The sequence below is a fragment of the Typopeltis vanoorti genome, chromosome 12 (genome assembly GCF_054136105.1).
Source record: "Typopeltis vanoorti isolate ZY-2024b chromosome 12, IOZ_Tvanoo_1.0, whole genome shotgun sequence".
Lineage (NCBI taxonomy): Eukaryota > Metazoa > Arthropoda > Arachnida > Uropygi > Thelyphonidae > Typopeltis > Typopeltis vanoorti.
In genome coordinates this window covers 86,139,785-86,166,871 of record NC_143560.1, presented here as the reverse complement: position 1 = coordinate 86,166,871, position 27,087 = coordinate 86,139,785, and the positions used below count along the sequence as shown (strand labels likewise).

The window sequence follows — 27,087 nt, the reverse complement described above, 5'->3', positions numbered from 1 at the left end:
TTCAGATGTTTGAACAGGTGAAAGTCGCTTGGCATGAGGTCAGGACTATATGGGGGATGATGGAATTGTTCCCAGCCGAATGTGGTGAGAAGTTGTGTTATGCCGGCCATAGTGAATCCCCTATTCTGTCGAAGCTTCTCTTCAACTGAAACCACCAAATCATCAGTCACTAAAGATGGTCGCCCGCTCTGTTCATCATCGTGCACACCTGTCCTTCCTTCATTAAAAAGTTTTACCCATCTTCGTGCCATTGAATCACTCCTTGCATGTTCTTCATAAACCTCAATAATTTGCCGATGAATTTCAGCTGCTTTAACGTTCCTCGCATTCAAGAAACGGATAACTGACCTAATTTCACATGTGGTGGGCGATTCGATTTTCTTAGACATTATAAATGCACAGCATGAAGCACACGCACTGCAAGAATGTCTGAAAATGGCACCAACTCCTTGCTAAGGAATCAACAAACTCAGCACACATGCGCACCATTGCAATCTCAGCGTTGCAGTGAAAATATGTAAAAACGGAACTTACTTTCTGGACATCCCTCGTATATATATATATATATATATATATATATATATATATACCAACAGTAGGATTTGAACCAAACAGCCTGTTGGTTGGGTTTACCAACCACTAACTACCTGGTCAACCAGATTGTGAATGCTGGGAAGGTTAACAATTTTGTGGTTCAATACAATAAATATGTTGTTGGTTGAGTGAGTCTCTAACAATGAGTCTGCTGACTCCATGGAAGTGGATAGGATAATATTAATAATTATGAAAATAATTTTATGTTATTATACAATAACATGCACTTCTTGGAAAGAAGTTACCAGATACCATAGTGTGAGGAACAAACAGTTATGGTGCTCACCTTAATAAGATGTGTGACCTCTTTTTGCTGCAATAACTGCAGCAATCCTACAGGACATACTTTCCACAAGTGTACAATAGTGATGAATGGGTATTTTAGACCATTCCTCCTGTAAGCATGTTATGAGGTCATGGACTATTGTGGGGGGTGGACGTCCCTCGACCTCACCCACCACTCCAGTTCCTTCCACAGATATTCAATAGGGTTGAGATCAGGGCTCTATGGAAGCCAGTCATGAATGTGGTGACGTTCATGTTCACAAACTATGCAGTTACAGCAGCAGCCTTATGATATGGCGATTTGTCTTGCTAAAAGGGATGAGTCAGTTCTGTAGAAACACTACAAAGCAGGAAGCATTGCATTGTCCAAAATATTCAGATACTTCTCAGAGTTCAATGTTTGTGGCACCACAAACAGAGGTCCGAGGCCAAACAAGGAACATACCATCTCCAAATTTCATAGTTGGGGATACACACTCTGATAAGAGACATTAATAGGCATCTGCCAATACCCATCCATCTGCTTGGTAGAGGGTGTCTAGCATATGTCACTCCATAACACAGCTTTCCAAGCTTCCAGGTCCCACTGTAAACATTCTTTGCACCACTGAATACAATTCTGCATGTTGGTTTGGGTAACGCGGGGCTTGTACATTGTGGTCCTACCATGGAAACCCATGTCGTGAGCCTCAATTCTGCATGTTTTTTGTGCAGATTTGTGTTCCAGTCAATGCCTTAAACTCTGCAGTCAATGTTTCGGCTGATGAATGATAGTTTTTAGATATTATCCTTTGCAGCACCCTGCAATCATGTTCGGGTGAGTGTGGTGGGTAACACTTACTTGACTCCCTGCACTTCCATCTCAGTATGGTATCACTGGCTGTTATGTTACCTAGGATGGCTCAATTTTTCAACAATTGCTAAACAGACAGGTTTGCAACAAGGCATCCTATCACATCACCTCTTTCAAACTCTGTCAGTTTCCTTCTTGCAGCCATTTCCCCCAGACACATTTGTATTGACTTGGGAACATCACATACTGGCTACAAACACATCATTCATTACATGGCACGATGCACCTTGCCCATGGGATTGTCCATTGATTTCTTTCCAAGCAGTGCATTTAACATAATACTTCTATTGAACAGTCATGACGATGCATTATGTAGTTTTTGATTTGAAAGATCCAGGATTTAATATCATCGAAGATGTGGGGAATAAGATTTTTTTTTTTTTAAATGAAGGTGAATCATCCTTTTCCATGTCAGGGTGGGTAGCATTTTTTCGCCTGGAAATTTGAGTTTTTCCATCGAAAAACAGACAAGCCTGTTCAAGATGCATGCAGTTTACAAATTGAAATACATCTAATGGCTGGAGTGGAGTAGAATTTGGTAGAATCTGTGGGTGGCCTCCAGTAATAAGTCCATTGAAAAATATTACAATGGATAGTAATATTTTTCAAGAATCTAAAACTAGGGTTGACCTCCTGCAATGCCATTGCCCCATGAAGTCACAGGACTCATGGCAGGAGGTCAACACTAGTGAACACAAAGTCTATTATACCACTTCTTAAAATCATCCACAGTTTGTTCATTCACCACCCTGTCAGGCAATGCATTCCATGTTCCAACCACTCTCCATGCAAAAAACTTACTTCTTACCCTTTTACTTACCACCTCCTTTTGCAACTTCCAGGTATGGCCTTTTGTCCTTGTTCCTTTCCCTCATTCTACCATTCTCTTCAGTGTTAATATTATTTAAATTAAGGGGATATTAAATCCCACATAGTTTTAAAACCGAATAAGAAACTCAAAGATTGGAATCAGAGAGTTTCTTGCCGAATATAGTATAGTAAACTATGAAGTATCGGCGAACACTTAGCGTGAGCTAATGCAAGTGACCCTAGTACGTAGTACAATACCGGACGACTCGTTGCAAAGGTGGGGGAAAGTTTCAGATCGCTATTCTTAGGTATTTTCCATAATGTAAAAACACATTTCCTAGGAAATGTATGCTGTTATTACATTATGGAGGGAGGTCACTACCCAGACCGGTTTCAGCCTTTTTTGAGGCTTCATCAGTGAGTAGCTGGACCTAATACCAAAGTGTATAGCGAAAAGAACTTATATACTCTGCGAATGAGTTTTCCAAACAGGTGCAACCATTAAGTTACTTAAGTATAAAGAGCTAATAAGCTTCATTTCGGCAATGAAAACATTACTTAAACTAAGGGGATATTAAATCCCACATAGTTTTAAAACCGAATAAGAAACTCAAAGATTGGAATCAGAGTTTCTTGCCGAATATAGTATAGTAAACTATAAAGTATCGGCGAACACTTAGCGTGAGCTAATGCAAGTGACCCTAGTATGTAGTACAATACCAGACGACTCGTTGCAAAGGTGGGGGAAAGTTTCAGATCGCTATTCTTAGGTATTTTCCATAATGTAAAAACACATTTCCTAGGAAATGTATGCTGTTATTACATTATGGAGGGAGGTCACTACCCAGACTGGTTTCAGCCTTTTTTGAGGCTTCATCAGTGAGTAGCTGGACCTAATACCAAAGTGTATAGCGAAAAGAACTTATATACTTTGCGAATGAGTTTTCCAAACAGGTGCAGCCATTAAGTTACTTAAGTATAAAGAGCTAATAAGCTTCATTTCGGCAATGAAAACATTACTTAAATTAAGGGGATATTAAATCCCACATAGTTTTAAAACCGAATAAGAAACTCAAAGATTGGAATCAGAGTTTCTTGCCGAATATAGTATAGTAAACTATAAAGTATCGGCGAACACTTAGCGTGAGCTAATGCAAGTGACCCTAGTACGTAGTACAATACCAGACGACTCATTGCAAAGGTGGGGGAAAGTTTCAGATCGCTATTCTTAGGTATTTTCCATAATGTAAAAACACATTTCCTAGGAAATGTATGCTGTTATTACATTATGGAGGGAGGTCACTACCCAGACCAGTTTCAGCCTTTTTTGAGGTTTCATCAGTGAGTAGCTCAAAGTTAATATTATTATTATTATTCAGGCCTCCATGGAGTCAAAAAAGACTCATCGAGGGGAGGTCCCCCCCCCCCCCCTAAGTAACACACAGTCTATCATACCACTCCTTAAACCCATTGACCGTTCTCGCTCTCACCACTCCATCAGGCAATGCATTCCATGGTTCAACCACCCTCCATGCAAAGAAACCACTCCTCACCCTCTTGCTCACGGTTTCCTTTCGTAACTTCCAGGTATGGCCTCTTGTCATCACTCCTTCCTGCTGTTCAACCAAGTGAAAGAATTTTCCCTAGTGTCCACCCTGTAACCACCTTTCAACTTATTCCTTGGGCCTTCCTCTTCCAATTTCAATCACTTTATTCTCCTCTGTATCCGCCACTTCTGTCTATTCTTCTTTTCCTCTTTTATATCACAGTCTACCACAACCAACCTGTGCTGTGTCGCTACACTTTCTCCATTAATCACTTTACAGTTTTTCACTTCCTTCAGATGTTTCCTACAGCACATAATATAGTCAATCTGACTCATTCTATACCCGCTCTTATAGGTTATCAGATGCCCAATGCCCAACTGTCTTCTTGAACCACGTGTTAGCTATAGCCAGATCGAAGGCCACAGCATATTCTATGATTCTTTTACCTTCTTCATTTCTTTCACCAGTACTCCAACCCCCATGTACCCTTTCTTCACCACTTCGTCGCCTTCCTACATGCCCATTCAGATCTGCTCCGACGATCACTCTCTCATCATCGGGGATTCCCATTACTACTTGGTCAAGTTCTCTCCAGAATGTCTCTTTCTCCTCCTCATCACAACCTACTTGTGGGGCATAGCCACACTTCCTCCCATCTCAAGCTTAATGCTCATAATCCGATCATTCTTCCGGCACACCTCGCAGCCTCCACCCTTCAGCTCCTTATTGATGATAATTCCAACTCCGTTTCTTCCCTTCTCATATTATTATTATCATATAATAATATGATAATAATCCTTCAACAGCTTAAATATCTCATCATATCCCCCTTTTTGCCTTCTATCTACAAACTCTACAGCAGTCTGCATGGCCTCAATCTATCCTCATAATCAATGTTGTACAGTCCTCACATCATTTTTATTATCCATCTATGAACCCCTCTCCAAGGTTATTTCATCCCCTTCAAATCTTGGTGATCAGATCTGACCACAGAAATCCAGATGTGGTCTGATCAAAGCTTTATATGATGGTACCAGCACACTTTTCTCTCTCATGGTCAATGTTCTCCTCAACACTGCAATTCTCTGAGATGGCTTTACAACCTTTGCAATATGTCCCCATAACTCAATCCACAATCGCCACAAGATTCCCTGCTTTCTTCACCTCTTTCAGTATAATTCCATCAAGTAAGTATGAAGTATCCCTTCTGTGGATCTCAAAATTTAAAATCTTACATTTAGTTGCATTAAACTGATATCCCCATGCCTCTGCCCATCCTTCCAGCTTATTCAAATCCTCTTGAAGAGCCAAAACATCAGCACTATTACTAATAACCCTCCCAAGCTTCACATCATCTGCAAGAAACTGAACATATCCCTGTAGTCCTGTGACAATATCATTGACATAAAGCTTGAACAGCACTGGTCCCAGGACTGAACCTTGTGGAACTCCACTTGTGACCTACCTACACCCTGATACTGCTCCCCCATATATAACTCTCTGATATCTATCAAAGCCAATCACCCCACTAACCTGATATCCAAACCCATATGATGCAGCTTAAAAATCAACTTGTCATATGACACATATGTCAAATGCTTTCACTTCACTTGTTACTCTATTGTAAAAGGTAACCAGATTACTAAAACAAGAGCACCCGTTTAACAAATGTATTATGCTGGACTTCATAAATAATATTATCCTCATCTGCATAATTCTGTATATGAGTTCTTCCAAATTTCTCCAAAAGCTTAACAACTACAGAAGAAATACAAACAGGCCTATAGTTTCATATACCTCCATTCTATCAACACCCTTATGCAATGGTACTATCTTACCCTCCTTCCACTTTCTAGGAGCCTACCCCCATTACAAGACTTTCATTAAACAGCCAAGTTAATTGCACAGTCAGTTCCATAGCATGTTCTCTTAAAACACATGGTGAAATTCCATCTGTTCCCCCCCCCTGCCTTATTGATATTTAGTGTAGGCAATTTGGGATTTAGCCGACCAAATTGAATTCTTATTGGCTTAAACCAAAAATACAAAATGATGGTACAACATGACAGAATTCCATGCTGGCTGGGGAGTTGCCTGGTTAAACAGTTGTTTTCGCCAGGGAACCAGGGCAAACAGTGAAAAGTCAGCTACTGAAACAAATCTTAAAACACACTCCAGATCAACATCACCAGAGTTAAAGATCAGTACTATCAACATAAGAAGCCTGAATGGCAAAGAAATGGAGCTAGCTGAGGAATTAGATAAGTACCAGATCGACATAATAGGGGTAACCGAAACAAAAAAAAAAGACAAAAGCCGGTGAGATCCTTCTGAGCAATAAATATAAAATGTTATATTCAGGCAATGACAATTAAGGAAAAGAAGCAGTAGCCATAGTATTCAACATAGTATTCAGAATGGGGAACTGGACAATGAGACTTATTTGTGCCTATGGTCCCACAGAAGGTTCTACTAAGGTAGAAGTAGAGGAATTTTTTGAGGCTTTAGAGAAAGCAACTGACACAATGAAAAAGGAAAAGTTAGTCCTTGTTGGGGTTTCTAAATAGCAGAGTAGGAAACGATTGTCAGACATACAAAAATATTTTGGGAAAATTTGTACAAATATGTAAAAATGGGTACAAATTCACATGGAGAGAAGAGACAGATAATAAGAAAAGTCTCATTGACTATGTTATTGTCGATAGTGATGTTTTCTCCCTGGTGCAAGACACCAGAGAGTACAGAGGATTTGAAATTGGAAGTGATCACTATTTAGTTTTGAGCAGGATAAAATTGAATCTCATTTTGAAAAGCAGAACATTTAAGAAAGTTTTAAAGCAAATAAAAGTTAAGCAGCTCTCAGATGTGAACTGTAGACTAAAATACACAAAGTTTATTGAAAACAAAAATGAAAGTGTTTGAGAACAAGAACCAAACCTTGGAGATTCAGTAGCAAGCCTTGAAGAAAACACTGATTGATTCAGCCAGAGAGGCATGTGGTGAGGTTTTCTGCAAGGATAGAAAAATCAGAACTCCATGATGGACACAGGAAGTTAAAGAGGCAGTGAAGGAAAAGAAGAATGCATATCAAAAGTTCCTGGCAAATAAGTCAGCTTTTGCTCTTAGAGAATACACAGACAAATGTAAGAAAGCGGAACACTGTGCAAAATTCGCTAAACAAAAGTCATGGTAAGACTTTGGAAAGAACATAGAAAATAAATATCAAGCGGGTGGCAAGATATTCTAGAGGTTGTTGAAGAAGCTCAGAAATGGAGGAAAGAGTGTTGTAAAAGGATTTAGAGATGATAAAGGTGACATGAAAACTGGATAAAAAGATATCCTTGAAATATCGAGTAATTACTTCGAAAAATTGCTAAATGAAACAAGCAGTGATAGCATTTCTTGTAGAAAGGCTTATATGTTGGATGTACATGATTATTGAATTACTTAAGGAATTCACAACGTAGTCTGGAATATAAGTTGAAATAGACTTTGATGTATGCTTCCTATATTTCGGCAGCGTCATGTTGTCATCTTCGTGGGAGCTTAGGATTAGGACGCCTTCGCACAGACGCTGGAGCGGCGAATGAGGTTGAAGAAAGGAGACTGGTGCCCCCTATTAGGTATTCTTGGCCATTGGGCTGAGGTTCTCATGATGTACGTTTCCCAAATTTGTTGAGGTTGGGCACGTTTTTTTTTTTTTTTTTTTTAGGGCTGAGGTCAATTCTATAAATAGTCTTTCAAATTTATACTTGCTGTGGTGTATTATTGTGGCTGTCTTCCAACGTATTCTGTGGCGAGTATCCAGAGCATGGTCTGCAAGCCCAGAGTGGCTGTAATAGTGAAAACGGATGTAGTCCTTGTGTTCTGAAATTCTGATATTCGCTGTCCTTCCTGTTTGGCCAAAATAGGACAATTTACAGCTTCAAGGGACCTGGTAAACACCAGGTTGGTCTTTTGTGGAGCAGATAAGGGATGCCAATTTTCTATATGGTTTGTAACAAGAGGTCAGGTCATATTTTTTTATGATTTTGATTATTTTTTCAGAGGTGCCCCAGATGTAGGGGATAGTGATTTGATTTAGAGTAATCTTTATGTAGGGGAGGGGGGTTGTGGTTTACTGGTTTTAGTATTTTTTTGGGGTTGTAGCCATTGGCTGAGAACATATTAAGGATGTGATTTAGTTCAGTGGCTAGGGTCTTGTCATTTGAACAGACTAGTTTAGCGCTGTTATGTAGTGTCTTAATAACACCATATTGTTGTGGGGTGGGGGATTGTTGGTGAATATATCTGCCTGTATGGGTGGGTTTTCTATAAACTGAGAAACCAAGGTTCCATCAGGCTGGCAGGTGATTAGTGTGTCTAGGAAAGGGAGGCTATTGTTATCCTCTTTTTCCCAAGGTGAACTTGATTCTGGGGTGTTGGTTGTTTAAGTATGTTAAGGAGAGGAGTGTATCTTAGCCATGTGGCTGAATAGCGAACACATCATCAACATAGCAAAGCCATATAGTAGATTTTCGTGGGGCAGAGTTTAAGGCTTTCTCTTGGCCAGGGGTGGGGAGAGTGGTGAACCCATGGCTGTCCCCTCTCTCTCTTTGTCGAATTTTCCCTGCCAAACGAAATAGCCTGAGTTCATTGTGTATTGAAATAGGGCTGAGATATCATGAGGGAATTTTTCTTGAAGCCATGGCGAAATTGTGGCCACGTGTAAGAACACTGAGTGCCTCAGGTTTCAAATCCATGGAAGAAAGGTTGACTACCGTGTTGAGTGATAGTTTGGATCGTAGGTAGAGCTCTTTTTCAGGTTATCATATTTCTTGATGTGTCGATTCCTTATTTTCTCAAATTCCTCAACAAATTTTAATGCATGAGACTGCCCCAAATTTGGGAAACGTACATCATGAGAACTTCAACCCAATGGCCTAGGGGGAACCTTCGGTCTCATTTGCTGTTCTAGTGCCTGCGTGCACATGTCCTGGTCTTGGGTTCCCGTGGGGATGGCAACGTGGCGTTGCCAGGGTATGGGAGGTGTATGTTTGAGTTTGTTTTGGTTTATGTTCCAGTTTGTGTTGTTAATTCCTTAAGCAATTCAGTAATCAGCACTGTGGTAAAAAAAACACTCAACAAGCATACATTCAGAAATACAAAAAGCCATCAAAGGCTTGAAATGTGGAAAGGCTGCAGGAATAGGTGATACTAGACCAGAAATGCTGAAGTATGGATGTATAAAAGTCTGACATTTGCTGTACTGCATAGTTCAGAAGGCCTGGACAGAAGGATGAGTTCCTGATGATTGGAGTAGAGCTCCCATAGTACCCATATATAAAAAGGGAAATAAAACTGAATTTGAGAATTACAGGTATTTCCCTACTGAGTGTTCCTGGTAAGATTTATACACGTATACTTGAGAAACAGTTGATTAGAATTGTGAAAGAAAAGCTTGGTGAAGAACAAGCTGGATTCAGGCCAATTAGAGACTGTCAGGATCAGATCTTCACTTTACGACAAATAGTTGAGAAATCATGGGAATATAACAAAGATCTGTATTTAAGTTTTGTAGATCTGGAAAAGGCATATGAAAAGCTGCCAAGAGAGAAGCTATTCAATGCACTACAGTTATATGGTGTCAATGGGTCATTATATCAAGCAATACTTAGTCTTTATTTGAGTTGTAAGTCAGCATTTATAATTGAAGGAAGTACAGGAATATGGTTTAATGTTAAATCTGGTGTCAGACAAGGATGTACATTATCCCCTCTGTTTTTCATTATCTATTATGGATCACATTATGGAGGAAAGTGGTATTAAACCTGATATCAAAATTGGAGATGTTAATATCAGCTCTTTGCTTTATGCAGACGATGTTATACTTCTAAATAAATCCACTACAAGTCTGCAAGATTCTCCGACTAAATTGAATAACTGTTGTAATAGATATGGTATTATGAAGGTCAGCAATTACAAGGCAAAGATAATGAAAATAGGTAGAAGCATTGAAAACGTCAACTGTGTTTTTACCTGTGGAACAAGTAAAAATTTCAGCTACTTAGGCACGATTTTTAGTGAAGATGGTAATTAAATATGGAAATAAACAACAGAATCAACAAAGCTGGTATGGTAGGAAGTCAACTGAATAAATTCATTTTTAATAAGAGAGAAATTAGTTGGAACAGCAAATTAGCTGTATACAAGACAGTGTTCAAACCACTTTTAACTTATGGATCCGAGAGCTGGGTCAGAAGTAAAACACTTGACCATAGACTAGAGACTGCGGATATGAGAGCCCTGAAAAAGATTAGGGGCACGAACAGATGGCATCAATGGCAATATCATATTAAAAACGAGGATATTAGGAAAGTACTTGACATTGTCAGCATCCAGGAATGTGTTAGCAGAGCTAATCTCAGGTAGTATGGTCACTTAAACAGAATGGACGAGGAAAGATTAGCAAAACAAGTGTTCTCTGCCAGGTTGGCAGGAAAATGACCCAGAGGATGACCAAGATATAAGTGGATCGATATGGTAAAAAGTGCCTTAGATGATAGAAATATAAGATCTGATAATGTTGGAGTCTTGACAAGTAACAGGCTGATTTAGAGGAAAATTGTAGATAGGAAGTTAGTAATGTTGTAAATTTTTCATGTAGTACTATCATATCCTGTACACCCCTTGAGGGTACATGGCAGCATGATGATGATGATAATATTCAGAATATATCCTCTTCATTCACTTCTAACACTTCACCACTCATTATCCTTCTAATGAGTGGTGAAGATGAAGTGTTAGATGCTAGCCTGAGCCTTATATTCCTCATAGAACTCTTCTCCACCTCTCTCTTTATATACCTTCCATAATCTCTTTTTTTTCTGAAATTTCTCTTTTATTTCTTTTGTCATCCATCTGACAAGAAATTGCTTTATCTTCTACACTCAAGGTATATACAATCTGTCATTGCTGCCAACAATTTTTTCTTAGGTATCTCCTATGTAATAACAACCTCCCTCTTCCTTTAAATTCTTTCATCTATTGTAATGCTGCTCTATGATAGTTACATGCCTTATAATTCCACATAACTTCCTTCTCTTTTGATACACGTCAGGACTACATGGTCACTCTCACCAATGGGGGGGGGGAGCATGTCATCACAGTCACAATCAGATCCTCTGATGCTATGACTAAATCCAGAACTCTTGATTCTCATGTTTCCTCCACTAAATGCTGCTTAAGACAGTTGTCCCTCAAGAAAGAAATATAAAAATTCAGTTTCCTTTATTGCTGCATGGTGTCTCTTCTGCCCAGTTTATATCACTACAGCTGAAGTCCCCCATAAAGATAGCCTGCTTTGCACTTGTCAGACTAATTTGCCTAAACATTTCCAACTCATCACCATCTACATATCCACATTCCACTAAATATCTTATCCTATAAACATCCATCTCACACATATGCTCTCAAAGCCATTATTGTTATTTCCACTGTGATTCTCCACCCTGAGAGCACACAATTCATCTCTTATCATGGGTAACTAGGATACTTCCACATTTACCTTCCCTATAATGCCAAAATATGCTATTGCCTTCGATTTTCTGGAGAGACTGAGTCAATCTTTTGGAAAAACTGACTCAATCAATCAATGCCATAAGCACATTCCCTTTATTCCTAGCATTTGTATACAGAAAAACCAGTGTATTGCCAGCCTTCTCATCATCATCATCAATTTCTTGATATGTATCCCCAAGGGGCATTTAGGTTATAATGAGAGCACTACATGATTAAGTTTACATTATTATTAATCTCCAATCAACAATTTTCTCCTAAATTAATCTATTACTTGTGAGCACTCCAGTATTGTCATATCTAACATTCAATGCTTCTAAGGCACTTTTGACTGAATCAATCCACATAGACCTTGGTCTTCATCTGGGTCTCTTTCCTGCTATCTTGGCATCAAATACCTGTTTTGCCATTCTCTTCATCTGTTCTATTTAAGTGGTCATACCACCTTAGATTAACTATATTTACACATTCTTAAATGCTAACAATGTCCAGTTCCTTTCTGATATGTTCATTTTTAATATGATTCTGGCATTGATGCCAACAGTTCACTCCCCTAATTTTATACCAGCTTTGCTTCTTCTGTCATCTATTTCCCAATTTAACCTGCAATCTTCACTAAAAACTGCCTAAATAGGAGGCTGCTTAGACGTATAAAAGAGAATAGTGTGACAGGAAGGTTAGTAAGCATATTGCCTAGGTATGACTGTGGTGAGATGAGAAGGAGAGCAAGGATTATGAATGATATGTTGGCTGAAATGTGTGAGCAGAGGGGGAGTACAATTTGTTAATGTGTGGAATGAGTTTGAAGGACGAAGTGAACTGTATAGGAGCGATGGACTACATTTGAGTGGTTATGGTGTGAGTCGCTTGGAGAGACTGTTGCTGGAAGGTAGAGAAGTGAGCACAGAGAATGAATCAGATCAAGTGGAAAGTGATGTGGAAGAGCAAGAGAGTACGACAGGAGAGATTGAAGAAGTGGTTATGAATGAGGAAGTAAGTGGCACGAGTATGGAAAATGAGAGAATGGGTGTGCATGATGAATAGGGAAACAGGGAGGCTCAGGGTGGACATGGGTACACAGCATGAGAAAGGTGGATGCTCCAAGAGGATGTGAGAGCATGTGTAGACAGGAAAGGAATGGGATGACCAGGGATCAAGAGGAAACAGTTGGAATTGAAGAAGGTTCTAAAATGAATAAGCAGAAAGGGAAATGGTCCCAGTTGAGCATGGAGAGATCACATCGAATGAGTGGTATCAGTGGAACTAGCTGTAGATCCAGGAATGAGCTGTTGTGTTTATATACAAATGCTAGAAGTGTAAGAAACAAGGCAGATGAAATGGTTGCACTAATTGAGTCTGTTCACCCAAAAATTGTTGGAATAAGTGAGACATGGTTAGATGAGGACAACATCCTGACAGGAATAGAGATGGAAGGGTATGATGTGTTTCGTGAGGATAGAGGGAGTAAAAAGGGAGGGGAAGTGCTATTGATGATATCCATCCATCCATCCCATATAATTATAGTGTTTTGAAAAACTTTTTTCTGGGCACCTTGTCATATGCCTTTTCCAGATCTACAAAACTTAAGTACAGATCTTTGTCATATTCCCATGATTTCTCAACTATTTGTCTTAAAGTGAAAATCTGATCTTGACAACCTCTATTTGACTTGAACCCAGCTTGTTCTTCTCCAAGTTTCTCTTACACAATCTTTGTCAACCTCTTTTCAAGTATGCTTGCATAAATCTTATCTGGAATACTTACTAAGTAGAGAAATTTCTCTGCAATTCTCGCATTCAGCTTTTCCCTCTTTTTTATAGATGGGTACTATGAGAGCTTTACTCCAGTCATCTGGAATTTGACCTTCTGTTTATGAACTTCGAATGTTGGTGTTAAACCTTCTTTTACAAAGAATTTTACAACCACAGAATACTCAATTTTATCCATTTCAAGAGATACAGATAACACTTTTGCTTCAGACAGCTGTATAAAACAAACTATTTGATAGAATGAGTTGCAATTTCACACGAATGCTTATGACAGATGTACCAACTAAGAAAAAAACTTGCCGATAGTGTTGCCATCTATGGTCAAGGCCGAGAACTTTTCAGACCACCCTCATACATTACTGTATGGACACAACAATGACCTCATCGGAAAGTTCTTTCACCAAACAGTTGAGAAATAGTTGGAAGCACAGAATTGTACAGAATGTCATTATAGACCACAACATTAGGATTCCCTGTCACTGGGGTCAGTCTGAACCATGAAAAACAAATCCTGACCACCTCTGAATTATGCAGTGTAGCCACTGCAAAATTTTTATACCTCCATACTTAAGCACTTCTGGTTGAATATCATCTACTCCAGCTGCCTTTGCACATTTCAAGTCTTTGACAACTTTTTCTGCCTCAAGTATTGATATGTACTACTCTTTGCATTCCTCTTGAAAATTTTCTACTATGGTTCTATCACTGCTTGGTTTGTTTAACAGCCTTTCAAAGTAATTACTCCAGACATCTAGGATATCCTTATCTTCAGTTTTCATGTCACCTTTATCACCTTTGATTCCTTTTACAGTATTCTTTCCTCCATTTCTAAGCTTCTTCAATAACTTCCAGAACATTTTGCCACCTTCCTGATATTTATATTCCATACTCTTACCAAAGTCTTCCCATGACTTTTGTTTAGCTACTTTTACACATAACTTAGCTCTCTTACATTTTTCTTTATATTTTTTTAGAGCATCTGCTGATTTATTTGCTAGGAATTTTTGGTGTGCATTCTTCTTTTCCAGGACTGCTTCTTTAACTTCTTGTGTCCACCATGGTTCTTATTTTTCTATCTTTGCAGACAACTTCAGAACCATGGTGGACACAAGAAGTTAAAGAAGCAGTCCTGGAAAAGAAGAATGCACACCAAAAATTCCTAGCAAATAAATCAGCAGATGCTCTAAAAAAATATAAAGAAAAATGTAAGAGAGCTAAGTTATGTGTAAAAGTAGCTAAACAAAAGTCATGGGAAGACTTTGGTAAGAGTATGGAATAAAACCAATTGAAAACAAGAAGCAAACCTTGGAGCCTCAGTGGCAAACTCTGAAGAAGAAGAGGAGATTGACTGAATTCTTCTTCAGAGTTTGCCACTGAGGCGCCAAGGTTTGCTTCTTGTTTTCAATTGGTTTTATTTTTACTTCAATAATGTTTTCAAAGTCAAGTCTACAATTTATTTGTAAGAGCTGCTCAAATTGAATTCTTTTTTAAAACTTTCTTACTTTCTGTTCTTTTCAATGTGATATCCATTTTTATCCTGCTTGGTACTAAGTAATGGGCACTTAAAATTTTAAATCCTCTGTACACTCCTGTATCCTGAATGAGCATGATATCACTATCAACGATGATGTAATCAGTGAGGCTTTTCTTATTTCTTGTGTCTTCTCTCCATGTAAACTTATGCACATCTTTATGTTGAAACATGGTGTTAGTAATGACTAGTCCATGACCTGAGCAGAAGTCCAGTAAATACTTTCCATTATTATTAGTTTTGCCCTTTTCTCCAAATTTTCCCAAAATGTTCCTAAATGCCTGGTGGGACCATTTCCTATTCTGCTGTTCAGATCTCCAACAAGGACACTTTTTCCATTTTCATTATGTCAGCTACCTGTTCTAATGACTCAAAAAATTCCTCCACTTCTTCCTTAGAAGAATCTTCTGTTGGACCATAATCACAAAAAAATTTCATTGTCCATGTCCCCATTTTGAAGTTTGCCCACACTGAAACTGCCTTCCAATCAAGAAGTTTATCTTCATGTTTGGTGTTGAATGCTATCACTACTCCTTCCTTTTCTTGATCATTATTGTCTGAAAATATCATCCTGAACTTATTATTTAGTTATATCTCAGCTGTTTTTGTCTTCTTTTTCTCAGCAATGCCAATTATGTCCAAGTGGTACTTTTCAAATTCTTCTCCGAATTCAATTTCCTTTCCATTAATACTTTATATATTGATGGTTCCTATCTTTAGTTCTTCCAATGTTGGGTTTATTCTTCTTCTATATGCTGAGTTGGAGCTTCCTCATTTCCAGTAGCTGACTTTTCACTGTTCGCCCTGGTTCCCTGATGACAACAGCAGGGACCTTGTTTAACCAGGCAATGTCCCAGCTGCATGAAATCTCACCATGTTGTACCATCATATGCATTTGTAGTTTAAGCCAATAGAGAGTACAATTTGGTTGGCTAAGTCACAAATTGTCAGTCCATTCTCATTCGTTCAGTACACAGTAGATACCTACTAATGGGACACACCATGTGAAGGTGAGAACTGGACATTAAAGCCAGTTCTCCACATTCTTGAAAGGAAATGTGGAAGTCTCTTTCTCATAGCCATTATTACTCCCTCTCAAACTCCACCTGGCTCTGTAATATACTGTACATCCCCTTATTTCTCAAGTCACTATCCCCCACATAAGGTCATTCCTACAACATTTTACCTATGCAATTCTGACATACTCACTTGCCCAGAAAGTATGTCAGAATTGCATAGGTAATTCTGACATACTCACTCATTCCTATGCCCTTCTGCATTCAAATGTAATCTGTCTCTTGTATAGCTCCCTTCTATCCTAAAATATAGTCCATGCATCCACATATTCTGGACCACTTTTCTTGCATATTTTCACTATCATCTCATTTGTCATTGGTACGCTTCTCCTCCACTTGGCATTATCATACTGGGGCAACACATTCACTATCTTTCCTCGGACACATTTCTGCTGTATTATGTCTAACATCAACCTCAAATCTTGTGCTACATGATTCATGCTATCTCTCAGCTCATTCGTCCCAACCATTACTATCATCTCCTTCAGACTTTCATCACCCTTCTTTGCTGCCATTTCTACACTTTATCATTCCACCAGGCAAACACTCCTCTGCACACCACAAATCATCAAATCTTCATACAATATCTTTATCTCCATATCTGTAATAATATTAGAAACATCACCGATGCTAAATGGAATCTCCACCAGTAACACACAACACATGCTGGCTAATCAATAGGTGACAGCTTACCTCTAGGCGATAGTATCCACGTTAAAGAATGTGTGTGTTATCACTATATATATTAAATATTATATAACAGTACACAATTATTGAAGGTAATACACCCAGCAGCAAAAACAGTTATGATCAAGGTGGGCAAAGGATCATTAGCAGTGTACACCAGTGAGACAGGTTTCGTGGAGTTATGAATTTTGTCTCCTGTTATTTCATGTAGATGATGGGCAAGTACGATCACAACAAAATGAAACCATGGACTATCATACTTGGTCACCAAAATGGTGATACATGTTTTCCTAGTGTCTCTTGATGCTAAAAAAGCAAGGTCTGAATTGTACAGCTTATTTGAACATCATTATTGACATAGTAAGTCATTGGTGTTGTTTTTTTACTCTAAATGTGATGGACAGTTCCAAAAGGATAACATGCCATTTCATAAGACATGTCCTATAATCATTCCTTAATGATTATAGGACACAATAGTGACCTTACATAAGGGTATGGCTTCTTCAGTCTCCAGATCTCAATCCTACTGATTATCTTCAGGATGCATGAAAGTAATTTTAAGAGAGACTCACCACCAGCAAATCTGATGGAATAGGAGGGAAGGGTGGGGATGATGATGCCTTCCAGAGATAGGCATGATGGGATAGGGATATCTCATCATGATAAGGATCATCCCTATCCCATTAATGGTTGTCCAACATACTATTAGGTGGATATCTCTCATAAGCTGCTAACTCAGTATATAAACTATAGTCGAATTTCTGACTTACCATCACTGTTCAGATGTCCAACAGCATTAATTTTTATTGGTTTCTCGCCATTTAGTACAAAACATACAGCATTAAGAACATAGACTCCAATATCAAGTATGGTACCTCCACCAAGCTCTTTTTTGCAGACTCTATCTACGTGCTCTATCTGAGAACCAAATGTGGCATTAATATACTTGATATCACCAACAGTTCCAGATTTAATTTCTTTTGTTAACTGTTCATATACTGGGAAAAAGCGACTCCAAACAGCCTTAGTGAATATGAAAAGAAACAGAGGAATAGAAAATTAACTTAAATTATATAAATATTAATATAAAATAATAATATTAAATTATAATATTAAATGAAATAATTAAAAAATTAAACAAATAATAAGTATATTAAATAATTAATATTGATGAATATAATTTTTAATTTATAACTAGATTAAAAGTCAATTAAAATTAAGACAATCTGAAGCAAATATTGGTAATTAAAACAAGGCTAAAGACTAATCTTTAAAAAAAAAAAAAAAATCAGCTAACGCCTTTTTTTTTTATTCCCGTATACGAGGAGTAGGCGAGGCCATTTAGCCCTATCTAACTTTTGGAGACTGAGTGGGCAGTTCAACCTCCACTGGTACCAATCAGAGATAGATGGCCCAAAGCTATCACTAATTAAGCGGTACTCAGTGAAGAGAGACGGCTCAAATGTGCCGCCATCTCGTGGTCCCTAACCCTAACACAATATATTTAATGTCTGAAATAATGTGGGTTCTAGTCGATTTTCTTGAGTTTACAGGACGAAAAACCCGAGTTTCCGGGAGGAAAAACCTGCTTACCCGTGCCAGAGATTGACTAACTCGGGAACCGGTCGAAAAAAGGCTTAGAAAAATTTCCTCTAGTCGCCGACTAGACTCGAAACCAAGTCTTCCTTCGTCCTTCCTTCCTTCCTTCCTTCACTGCGTGCCAAGAGGCACGCAGTGAAGAGAGACGGCTCAACAAGTGCCGCCATCTCGTGGTCCCTAATCCTAACACAATATATTTAATGCCTGAAATAATGTGGGTTCTACAGTCGATTTTCTTGACTTTACGGGATGAAAAACCTGAGTTTCTGGGAGAAAAAACCCACCAGCCTGTGCCAGAGATCGACTAACTCGGGAACCGATTGAAAAAAGGCATAGAAAAATTTCCTCTAGTCGCTGACTAGATTCGAAAGCAAGTATTCCTTCGTGCAGTCAAGCACTGTGGTGTGCAAAAGCCACATCCACTGAGCTACACCTAATCTTATCTTATGAAAAACGCAGAACTGCCTTGTGATATTTGTACAGGGATGCTTTGATTTTCCAAGTATTTTTGAAGCAATATGGTGTGAGGTGGAAATTCATAGAATGAAATATTTAGTTGGGTCTTGCTACACGGTATGGAATGTGTAGGGTGAAGACAAAGAAATGAATAGGTAACTTAGCTTAGCGATCAAGCAAAGGGTGATCATTATGGGCGATTTCAATTACGGCAATATTGATTGGAATGAAGAGATAGCATCAGGGATTAAGGAGAATCAATTTCTTGAGCTCTTAAGCGACTTGTAGACCATATGTAATGGAGGGCAGATGAGGGTTAAGAGTCTTAGATTTAGTTATATTATCATAGGATGTGATTGTGAATGAAGTGGCTGAACTTCTGCCAGTTGGTGAGAGTGACCAAGAAGTGATCACCTGGGTTGTAGCCAGTGTAATGAGAACTTCTGTGAAGAAGGGTTTTTTGTGGAAGTACAAGGCTCGTGATTATGAAAAGCTTAGAAGACAATTGGCAGCTATAGTGTGGAAAGAGGGTTGAGTGAAAAGGAGACATGCTGCTTGGGCATTGATCAAGAGCTATTTAACAGTAGTGGTGTCTGAGTGTATTCCACAGGTGAAACAGCTAAATAAGATAGGAGTAAAATGGATGAATGAAGAGATTAAGCGTGAAACCTGAAAGAAGAAGGCACTGTGGAGGCAACACAATATGAACATTGGTAATAATCAGTTAGTTACACAAAGAACAAAGAGCAGGTTAGGAAGGTGACTTGGTTGGTACCGACAGCAAAAGTGCAGTATAAGAAGAAATCAGCCAATAAAGCTAAGAAAAATCCTAATAACTTCTTTTGATATGTGGTAAGTTGAAGAAAAAATGACTATGGAAGAATGCTGCTAGTTGATGACAGTGGTCAGTGGCGCACCCAGAGGGGGGGGGGGCAAGGGGCACAGGCACCCCCCAAAGAAAAGGAAAAAACACTAGAAAAATTTCCAAAAATCTTTTCCTAATTAAAATTCATTTTTTTTATTTATGTCGTGTGCTACTTATGAATTAGCAATCACTGCAGATGCTCAGTTATAGGTCGTATGCGATGTGTAGTGTGTATTCGCAAAACGTCTACTCAACTACTCCCCCCCCAAAGGTTAAATCCTGAGCGCTCGGCCCCCTCCAAGATTAAATCCTGAGTGCGCCACTGACACTGGTAGATTTGTAACCAATGTGGAGAATATAGGTGAGGTTTTCAATGAGCAGTTTATTACTATGTTTCATCCTCGTGAAGGTGACATCATGAGTAGCTGGAGTAAAGATGGTATAGCAAAGGAGGGACTGATAGTGAATGAGCAGGAGGTATATGAGGAATTAAGTAAACTTGATGTCAATAAGGCAGTAGGACTTGATAATCTATCACAGCATGTCTTGAAGGAATGCTCAATTAATGGCCTTTGGCACATTAATTGACATGAATGACATGACATGATTAATTGACATGACAAAGCAAGTCCCAATGGAATGGAAGTTGGAAAAAATTCTTCCACTTCACAAAGGGGAAGATTAAGACTGAGGCTATAAATTATAGGCCAATCTGTGTGTCTGAAGCTGTTATTAAGGTGTTAGAGAAGTTGGTGAGGATTCACAAATGGTTGATAATAGCAGTATTCTTTATAATGGTCGACATGGGTTTGTTAGGGGGGAGGAGGTTTGCTTCAGCAATCTGTTTATGTATATTACAACAAAATGATAAATTAACTGGATAAAAGAGATGCAGACTGCCACATGAAAACTGGTAGCTAAGAAACAGATGTGAAAAGATAACAGACTAGCAAGTTGGATTGCTGATTGGCTGTCGGATTATATCAGCAGGGTGTATATGGAGGGGTGGTATCCCAAATGAGGAAGGTGATTAGTGGAGTGCCACAGGGATCTGTTTTGGGACCATAATTGTTTTGACTTGTATGTTAATGATGTTGAGACTGGCTTGGCTGGAGATGTGCAGTTATTTGCTAATGATGCAAAGTTGGAAAGAGCTACAAGAAATGGAGCACATGTTATGGCCTTGCAGGAGGAACACAATAAACTATGTGAGTGAGAAAATGAATGGAGCTATCAGTTTAATGCTGCAAAGTGCCATGTCTTGAAATTTAGTAGGCAACGTTCAGATGCAGAATATACAATTAATGGAGAAATTTTGAAGGATGTGGAAGAGATGAGTCACATTGGTAAAATAGTAAGAACATTATAACAGATTATGGCAATTATTATTATTGTACTGATGCCTCCATTGAGTCCGAAGACTCATTGTGGAAGACCCAAACTATCCACACAATCTATCATACCTCTCCTTGAACCCGTTAGCAGACAAAGCACTCACAACTGACTCTGGCAACCCATTCACAACTCTCCAAGAAAAAAATCAAGTCCTCATACCTCTACCAACCACACCTTTATTCAACTTCCAGGGATGACCCCTTTGTTCTGGCTCCCTCAAGCCAAGCGCTGAAACATTTCCCCTGCATCAATCCTATAAAATCCATTAAGCAAGTTAAATGTTTCTATCATATCCTTTCTTTTTTTCCTATCAACCAACTTCTGTAATCCACACACCCTCAATCTATTCTCATAGGGAACATTCCACAGACCATTCACATTTGGTTGCTCACATCTAAATCTTCTCCATCACTTCCTCATCCCCCCCCCACCAAAGAAACCCAGGAGACCTGACTTGAACACAGTAATCCAGATATGGATTACTGTGCTCAAGTCAGGATGTGGATTAAGGCCTTATAAAGAGGAATAATAACTTTCTTATCGCTACTTGTTAATGTGTTCTTCAACAGCCAAGTAATCTTATGGGCTACCTAAGCAATATATCCTCTAAACTTTAATCTCTAGGTCCACGCAGTTAGCCTAGTGGCTGTGCACTTCACAATCATATGCCTGGGGAAGGAGTGTCCTAGGTTTGATTCCCGTCGGAGACGTGAGGAGCTGAAGGCTTTTCCTCAGCCATAGCCAAGTTAGCCAGTCTTGGGCGTGGACAGTAGGTTTTTCTCCAGTTTATTCTGGGTTTTTTTATCCTGCAAAGCAGGCAAACCAGCATTGAGAACTCAACACTACTGACATAGGATACACCAGGGCATAGGGCTGACCACCTTATCCTGTGAACAGTTTGAGGTCCTATGATTAATAAACCCTCAACACCGCAAGGTAAAAGAAGGAAAATGATGAACTTTAACTACCACCACCACCCCTAAATCTCTAGCTTCATCTATTTCTTGAAATTCAGTGACGTCAATGTGATACACAACATGTAATCTATTTATCCCAAAATGCATAACTTTACATTTCTCCACATTATACTGACATCATTATCTTTTGCCCATACTGACAGCCTATTTAAATTGTCCTGTAAGCTCTTCACGTTGTCTTGATTAATTATTACTCTACCTAATTTTGCATCATCAGCAAACAAACTGAATATTTCCTTTCAGGTTATTTCCTGTATCATTTATATACAAACTAAACATTAGTGATCCTAGCACTGAACCTTGCAGCACACCACTAGTCACTAGCTTTTGTCTGGATTCCTCGTCCATATACCACTTTTTGATATCTGACCAGCAGCCACTCTCTTATCCACATAACCAGAGTTATATCCATCCCCATTTGTTCTAATTTGCATAACAGAGTTCCATGTAGTATTCTGTCAAATGCCTCTGCAAAATCCAGTTGAATCATCATGTAGCCATTTCCTTTATCCAACTCAGCTGTTACTCTATTATAATAATGAGGAGGACATCAACATGCAGAAGCAAAATGGTTATGGTTCCCTTGTATAAGGCTTTGATCAGGCCACATATGGACTACAGTGCACAGAGTTGGTTGCCTGTTTTCAAGGGGATTAGGATATATTGGAAAGGGCCCAAAGAAGGTTTACTAAGTCGGCGTCAAATCTATGGAATGTTAAATATGAGGAGAGGAGATTGAGGGAGTGCGAGTTGCAGAGCCTTGTGAATAGAAGAAAGAAGGGTGATATAATTAAGATATATAAGTTGGAGAGGGGCTGTTACCAGATTAATACGGAGGAGATTAATAATAATAATAATAATTAATATTATTATTATTTCCTAAGAAATCTATCATTTAAATTTAAAAATTTTCAGTTCATCTTTTTTCAGTATGATTGTTATAATATAGACTAGCCACCTCTACTCTAACACCATGTTTCAACACAAAAATGTGTATGAATTTACATGGAGAGTACACATAAAACAATAAAATTCTCACAGATTACATTGTTGTTAACAGTGATGTTTTGACTGATCCAAGATACATGTGTCTAAAGGATTTGAAACAGTAAGTCACCAACTAATGCTGGGCAGATTAAAAAATGAATTTCCCATTGGAAACAAAAATGTGCACTAGTTTTCAAAAGAATCAAAGTTGAACAATTCTCAGATATGAACTGTGCACTCAAATATCATACAAAATTATTATTGGGGAAAAAATGAATAAATTTGAAAACAAGAACTAAATTCTAGAAACTGAGTAGCAAAATCTGATAGTCAACTACAAGAAAATGCATTGAATTAAGAAATGTTGTAAACTTGTCTGCAGGGACAGAAAAAAATAAAAACCTTTCGGTGGACACAAAGTTAAAGAAGCAATCCATCAAAAAGAAGAAATCATATCTGGAAATGTGCAGCTGTTTGCTGATGATGCAAAGTTGAGAAGAATTGTGAGAAGCAGAGCAGATGTTGTGGCCTTGCAGGAGGATCTCAATAGACTATGTGAGTCAGCAAATAATTATTTTAAAATTATTTTTACTAGAACCTTAATGTAATTAGACACTATATCATGTATGTGCAGTTTGCATATTTCATTATTGAATCTACTGGTTTCGGTTCTTGTTTAATTTGACAGTCATACTGAAGATAAAAATTTTATACCAATAAAATATATACATAAGTTAAATATGTCTTATGGTAAATAAATATTAATTATACTGCTCTTAGAGAGAGAGAGTTTAATATCAGATGGATGCAAGTATATTAATTATTTTATAAATCCAAAAGTACCTTTATTGAAGAATTCAACCACATACTTACCTCCATCAGAAAACACTTATTTTTTTTAGCCAGATGTATAAGCTCTTTTGTTTCTTTGAGGTTTAAACCCATTGGTTTCTCCATTAACAAATTTTTGCCACCTTCTAGAACCATTTTTCCAACTGGCAAATGATAACAGTTCAGAGTACCCACATACACTATATCTGAAACAAACAAATTATGTTATTTAAAAGGAGGAAAAAAATGACAGAAAGTAAAAAGTTTATCCTCCAAGTTTTGCACATATATATTATTGATATCATCAGTTAATATTCTGAATTCAAATAAAACAACTCTTTTTTGATTTTCTATTATTGAGGTCTTAATAAATAAATAAATGAATCCTTTAATGTCTTTTATTCCCTGAAGGGAGAAAAGCAAGACTCCTTTAGCCCTAACAAATTTTTTTGCAGATAAGAAGTCAGTCTCCATCCCTCAACATTCACTTATAGAGAATGACAGTTTATCCTCCAAGTTTTGCACATATATATTATTGATATCATCAGTTAATATTTTGCATTCAAATAAAACAACTCTTTATGTTGAATTTTTTTCTTGACAATTATTCATAAGACTATTACACTTTTTTTATAATCTTTGTCAAGTAGCTTTATTTTATCCTCCTACATGTTTCGCCAATCTTTTTCTATTGGCATCCTCAGGGAATACAAACTAATGAGCTAAAATGAAGGTTACAGACTAGGTTATAACTGATGGTTCTAATTCATACAAAAAATTGGTATTGTGCGTGACAATGTGCGTGTCTCGTTAACGTGATTTATTCGTTATGGCTCATGATGACGTAATTGTTATGAAAGTTCATTTCTTTGATGTTTAATGATCTGATAAAAGTTTTCCAAATTTCTGGTAAAATTAGACCTTGATTCTTGTTTAGGTTTTCAGTTTTACAGGCGACTGTAGCTGCTTCTTTAAAGGTTCTTGAATGGTAGTTATCTTCTATGTATGGCATAAAGCTCTTATCCCACTCAATGTGATGGTTAGTAGAGGCAAAGTGGCATTGAAAGGCCTGAAATGATCCTCACCCATTCTACAAGTACTCTGCAGTATATAATATACCTTGTACTTTGGAGTATATAATTAGTTACAAGACATTTCATGCCACTTTGCCTCTACTAACCATCACATTGAGTGGGATAAGAGCTTTATGCCATACATAGAAGATAACTACCATTCAAGAACCTTTAAAGAAGCAGCTACAGTCGCCCATAAAACTGAAAACCTAAACAAGAATCAAGGTCTAATTTTACCAGAAATTTGGAAAACTTTTATCAAATCATTAAACATCAAAGAAACGAACTTTCATAACAATTACGTCATGAGCCATAACGAATAAATCACGTTAACGAGACACGCACGTTGTCACGCACAATACCAATTTTTTGTATGAATTAGAAGCATCAGTTATAACCTAGTCTGTAACCTTCATTTTAGCTTACTAGTTTGTATTCCCTGAGGATGCCAATAGAAAAAGATTGGCGAAACATGTAGGAGGATAAAATAAAGCTACTTGACAAAGATTATAAAAAAAGTTTAATAGTCTTAAAAACAACTCTTTTTTGATTTTCTATTATTGAGGTCTTAATAAATAAATGAATCCTTTAATGTCTTTTATTCCCTGAAGGGAGAAAAGCAAGACTCCTTTAGCCCTAACAAATTTTTTTGCAGATAAGAAGTCAGTCTCCATCCCTCAACATTCACTTATAGAGAATGACAGCCCAAGCTGTCAGTGAACCAAGACTTTTGGGGAGAGAGTACAATAGATAATTGCCATCAACTCATGGTCCTAAACTCTAACACTTGTATTATTGCCTGTAATAGTGTAAATTCTGCACACTATTAATTTATATCCATGATACTATCACTGGGTTGCAGTGTGATATTCAGTTATTTACAGATGATGTGAAACTTGGAAGGGTTATTAGTAATAGTGCTGATGTGGTAGCACATCAGAACAAGTTAAATATGCTAGACAAATTGGCAAATTAATGGTGGATATCAGTTTAATGCAACTAAATGTAAGGTATTGTAAATTTGGGATCCAGTGATGGAAGACTACATACTCTGTTGGAGGATTTATACTAGAGGAAGTGTATGAGGCAAGGGATCTTGGAGTAATAGTGAATAATAATTTGAAGCTTAGGGTACATATTGTGAAAGTAACCCAGAGAATTGCCACAATACCAAGAAGGACTTTGACTAGTATAGATAAGAGTTGTGATGCCTGTGTATAATTATTATTATACAGGTATCTCCATGGAGTCAGAAGACTCATCGTGGGAGATCCATTATTCGCACACTAGCCATCATTCATACAATAACTATCATACCTCTCCTTAAACTCCTTTACTGATGAAGCACCCACAACTATCTCTGCCAACATATTCCACTCATTTACTACCCTCTAAGCAAAAAATCTAGTCCTAACATCCTTGCTAACCACACTCTTACATAACTTCCACTGGTGAGCTTGTTGTTCTCTGCCTTCTTGTCATGTACTGAAACAAAAAGCCTTCCTATAAAAAACCCTTTAATAACTTAAATGCTTCTATCATGTCTCCTCTTTTATTTTTTTGCCTATCAGCTAATTTTGGAAGCCTACAGTTCATCAACCTATTCTCATAGGGAACATTCCACAGACCTTCCATAATCTTTGTCACTCACCTCTAGATCCTCTCCACAGCTTCTTCATCCCCATGGAATCTGGGAAGCCAGATCTGTGCGCAGTAGTTCAGATGTAGTCTTATATAGGGGTACAATATATATATATATATATATATATATATAAAACCTTATATAAAGTCTTATATAGGGGAACAATAACCTTTCTATCTCTGCTTGTTAGTGTGTTCTTTAACAACCAGATAATCTGATGTGCTATTTTGATTACCTATGCAATATACCCTCTAAACTTCAACTCCCTGTCTCAAAATCACACCCAAGTCCCTGGCCTTGTCAGTTTCCTGCAGTTCAGTTCATCAATATAACACATAGCTTCTGATCTCTTCTCAAAGTGCATCACCTTACACTTGGCCACATCAAACTGGCAGACATTTATCTTTGCCCTTCTCAGTTTGGCATCGTCAGCAAACAACTGAATATTTCATGTCACATCATTTCCTATATCACTGATATACAAGTGAAACAACAGAGAACCAAGTTCTGAGTCCTATGGTACACCACTGGTCACTTCTGGACTGAATTCCTC

The 27,087-nt window shown here is 37.9% G+C and overlaps 1 protein-coding gene across 2 annotated transcripts in view; it reads right to left on the bottom strand.

The window, feature by feature from the left end:
- The window catches only part of LOC150100958 (trans-1,2-dihydrobenzene-1,2-diol dehydrogenase-like), a 90,147-nt gene that overhangs the window by 22,546 nt on the left and 40,514 nt on the right, over positions 1-27,087 (bottom strand). For both annotated transcript variants that reach the window (XM_090402109.1, XM_090402110.1), the window contains exons 4-5: positions 23,862-24,025; positions 17,480-17,732 (exon numbers count right to left, since the gene is read on the bottom strand). In XM_090402109.1, coding sequence (XP_090258235.1) covers positions 17,480-17,732; positions 23,862-24,025 — 417 coding nt within the window. The remainder of the gene's footprint in view (positions 1-17,479; positions 17,733-23,861; positions 24,026-27,087) is intronic.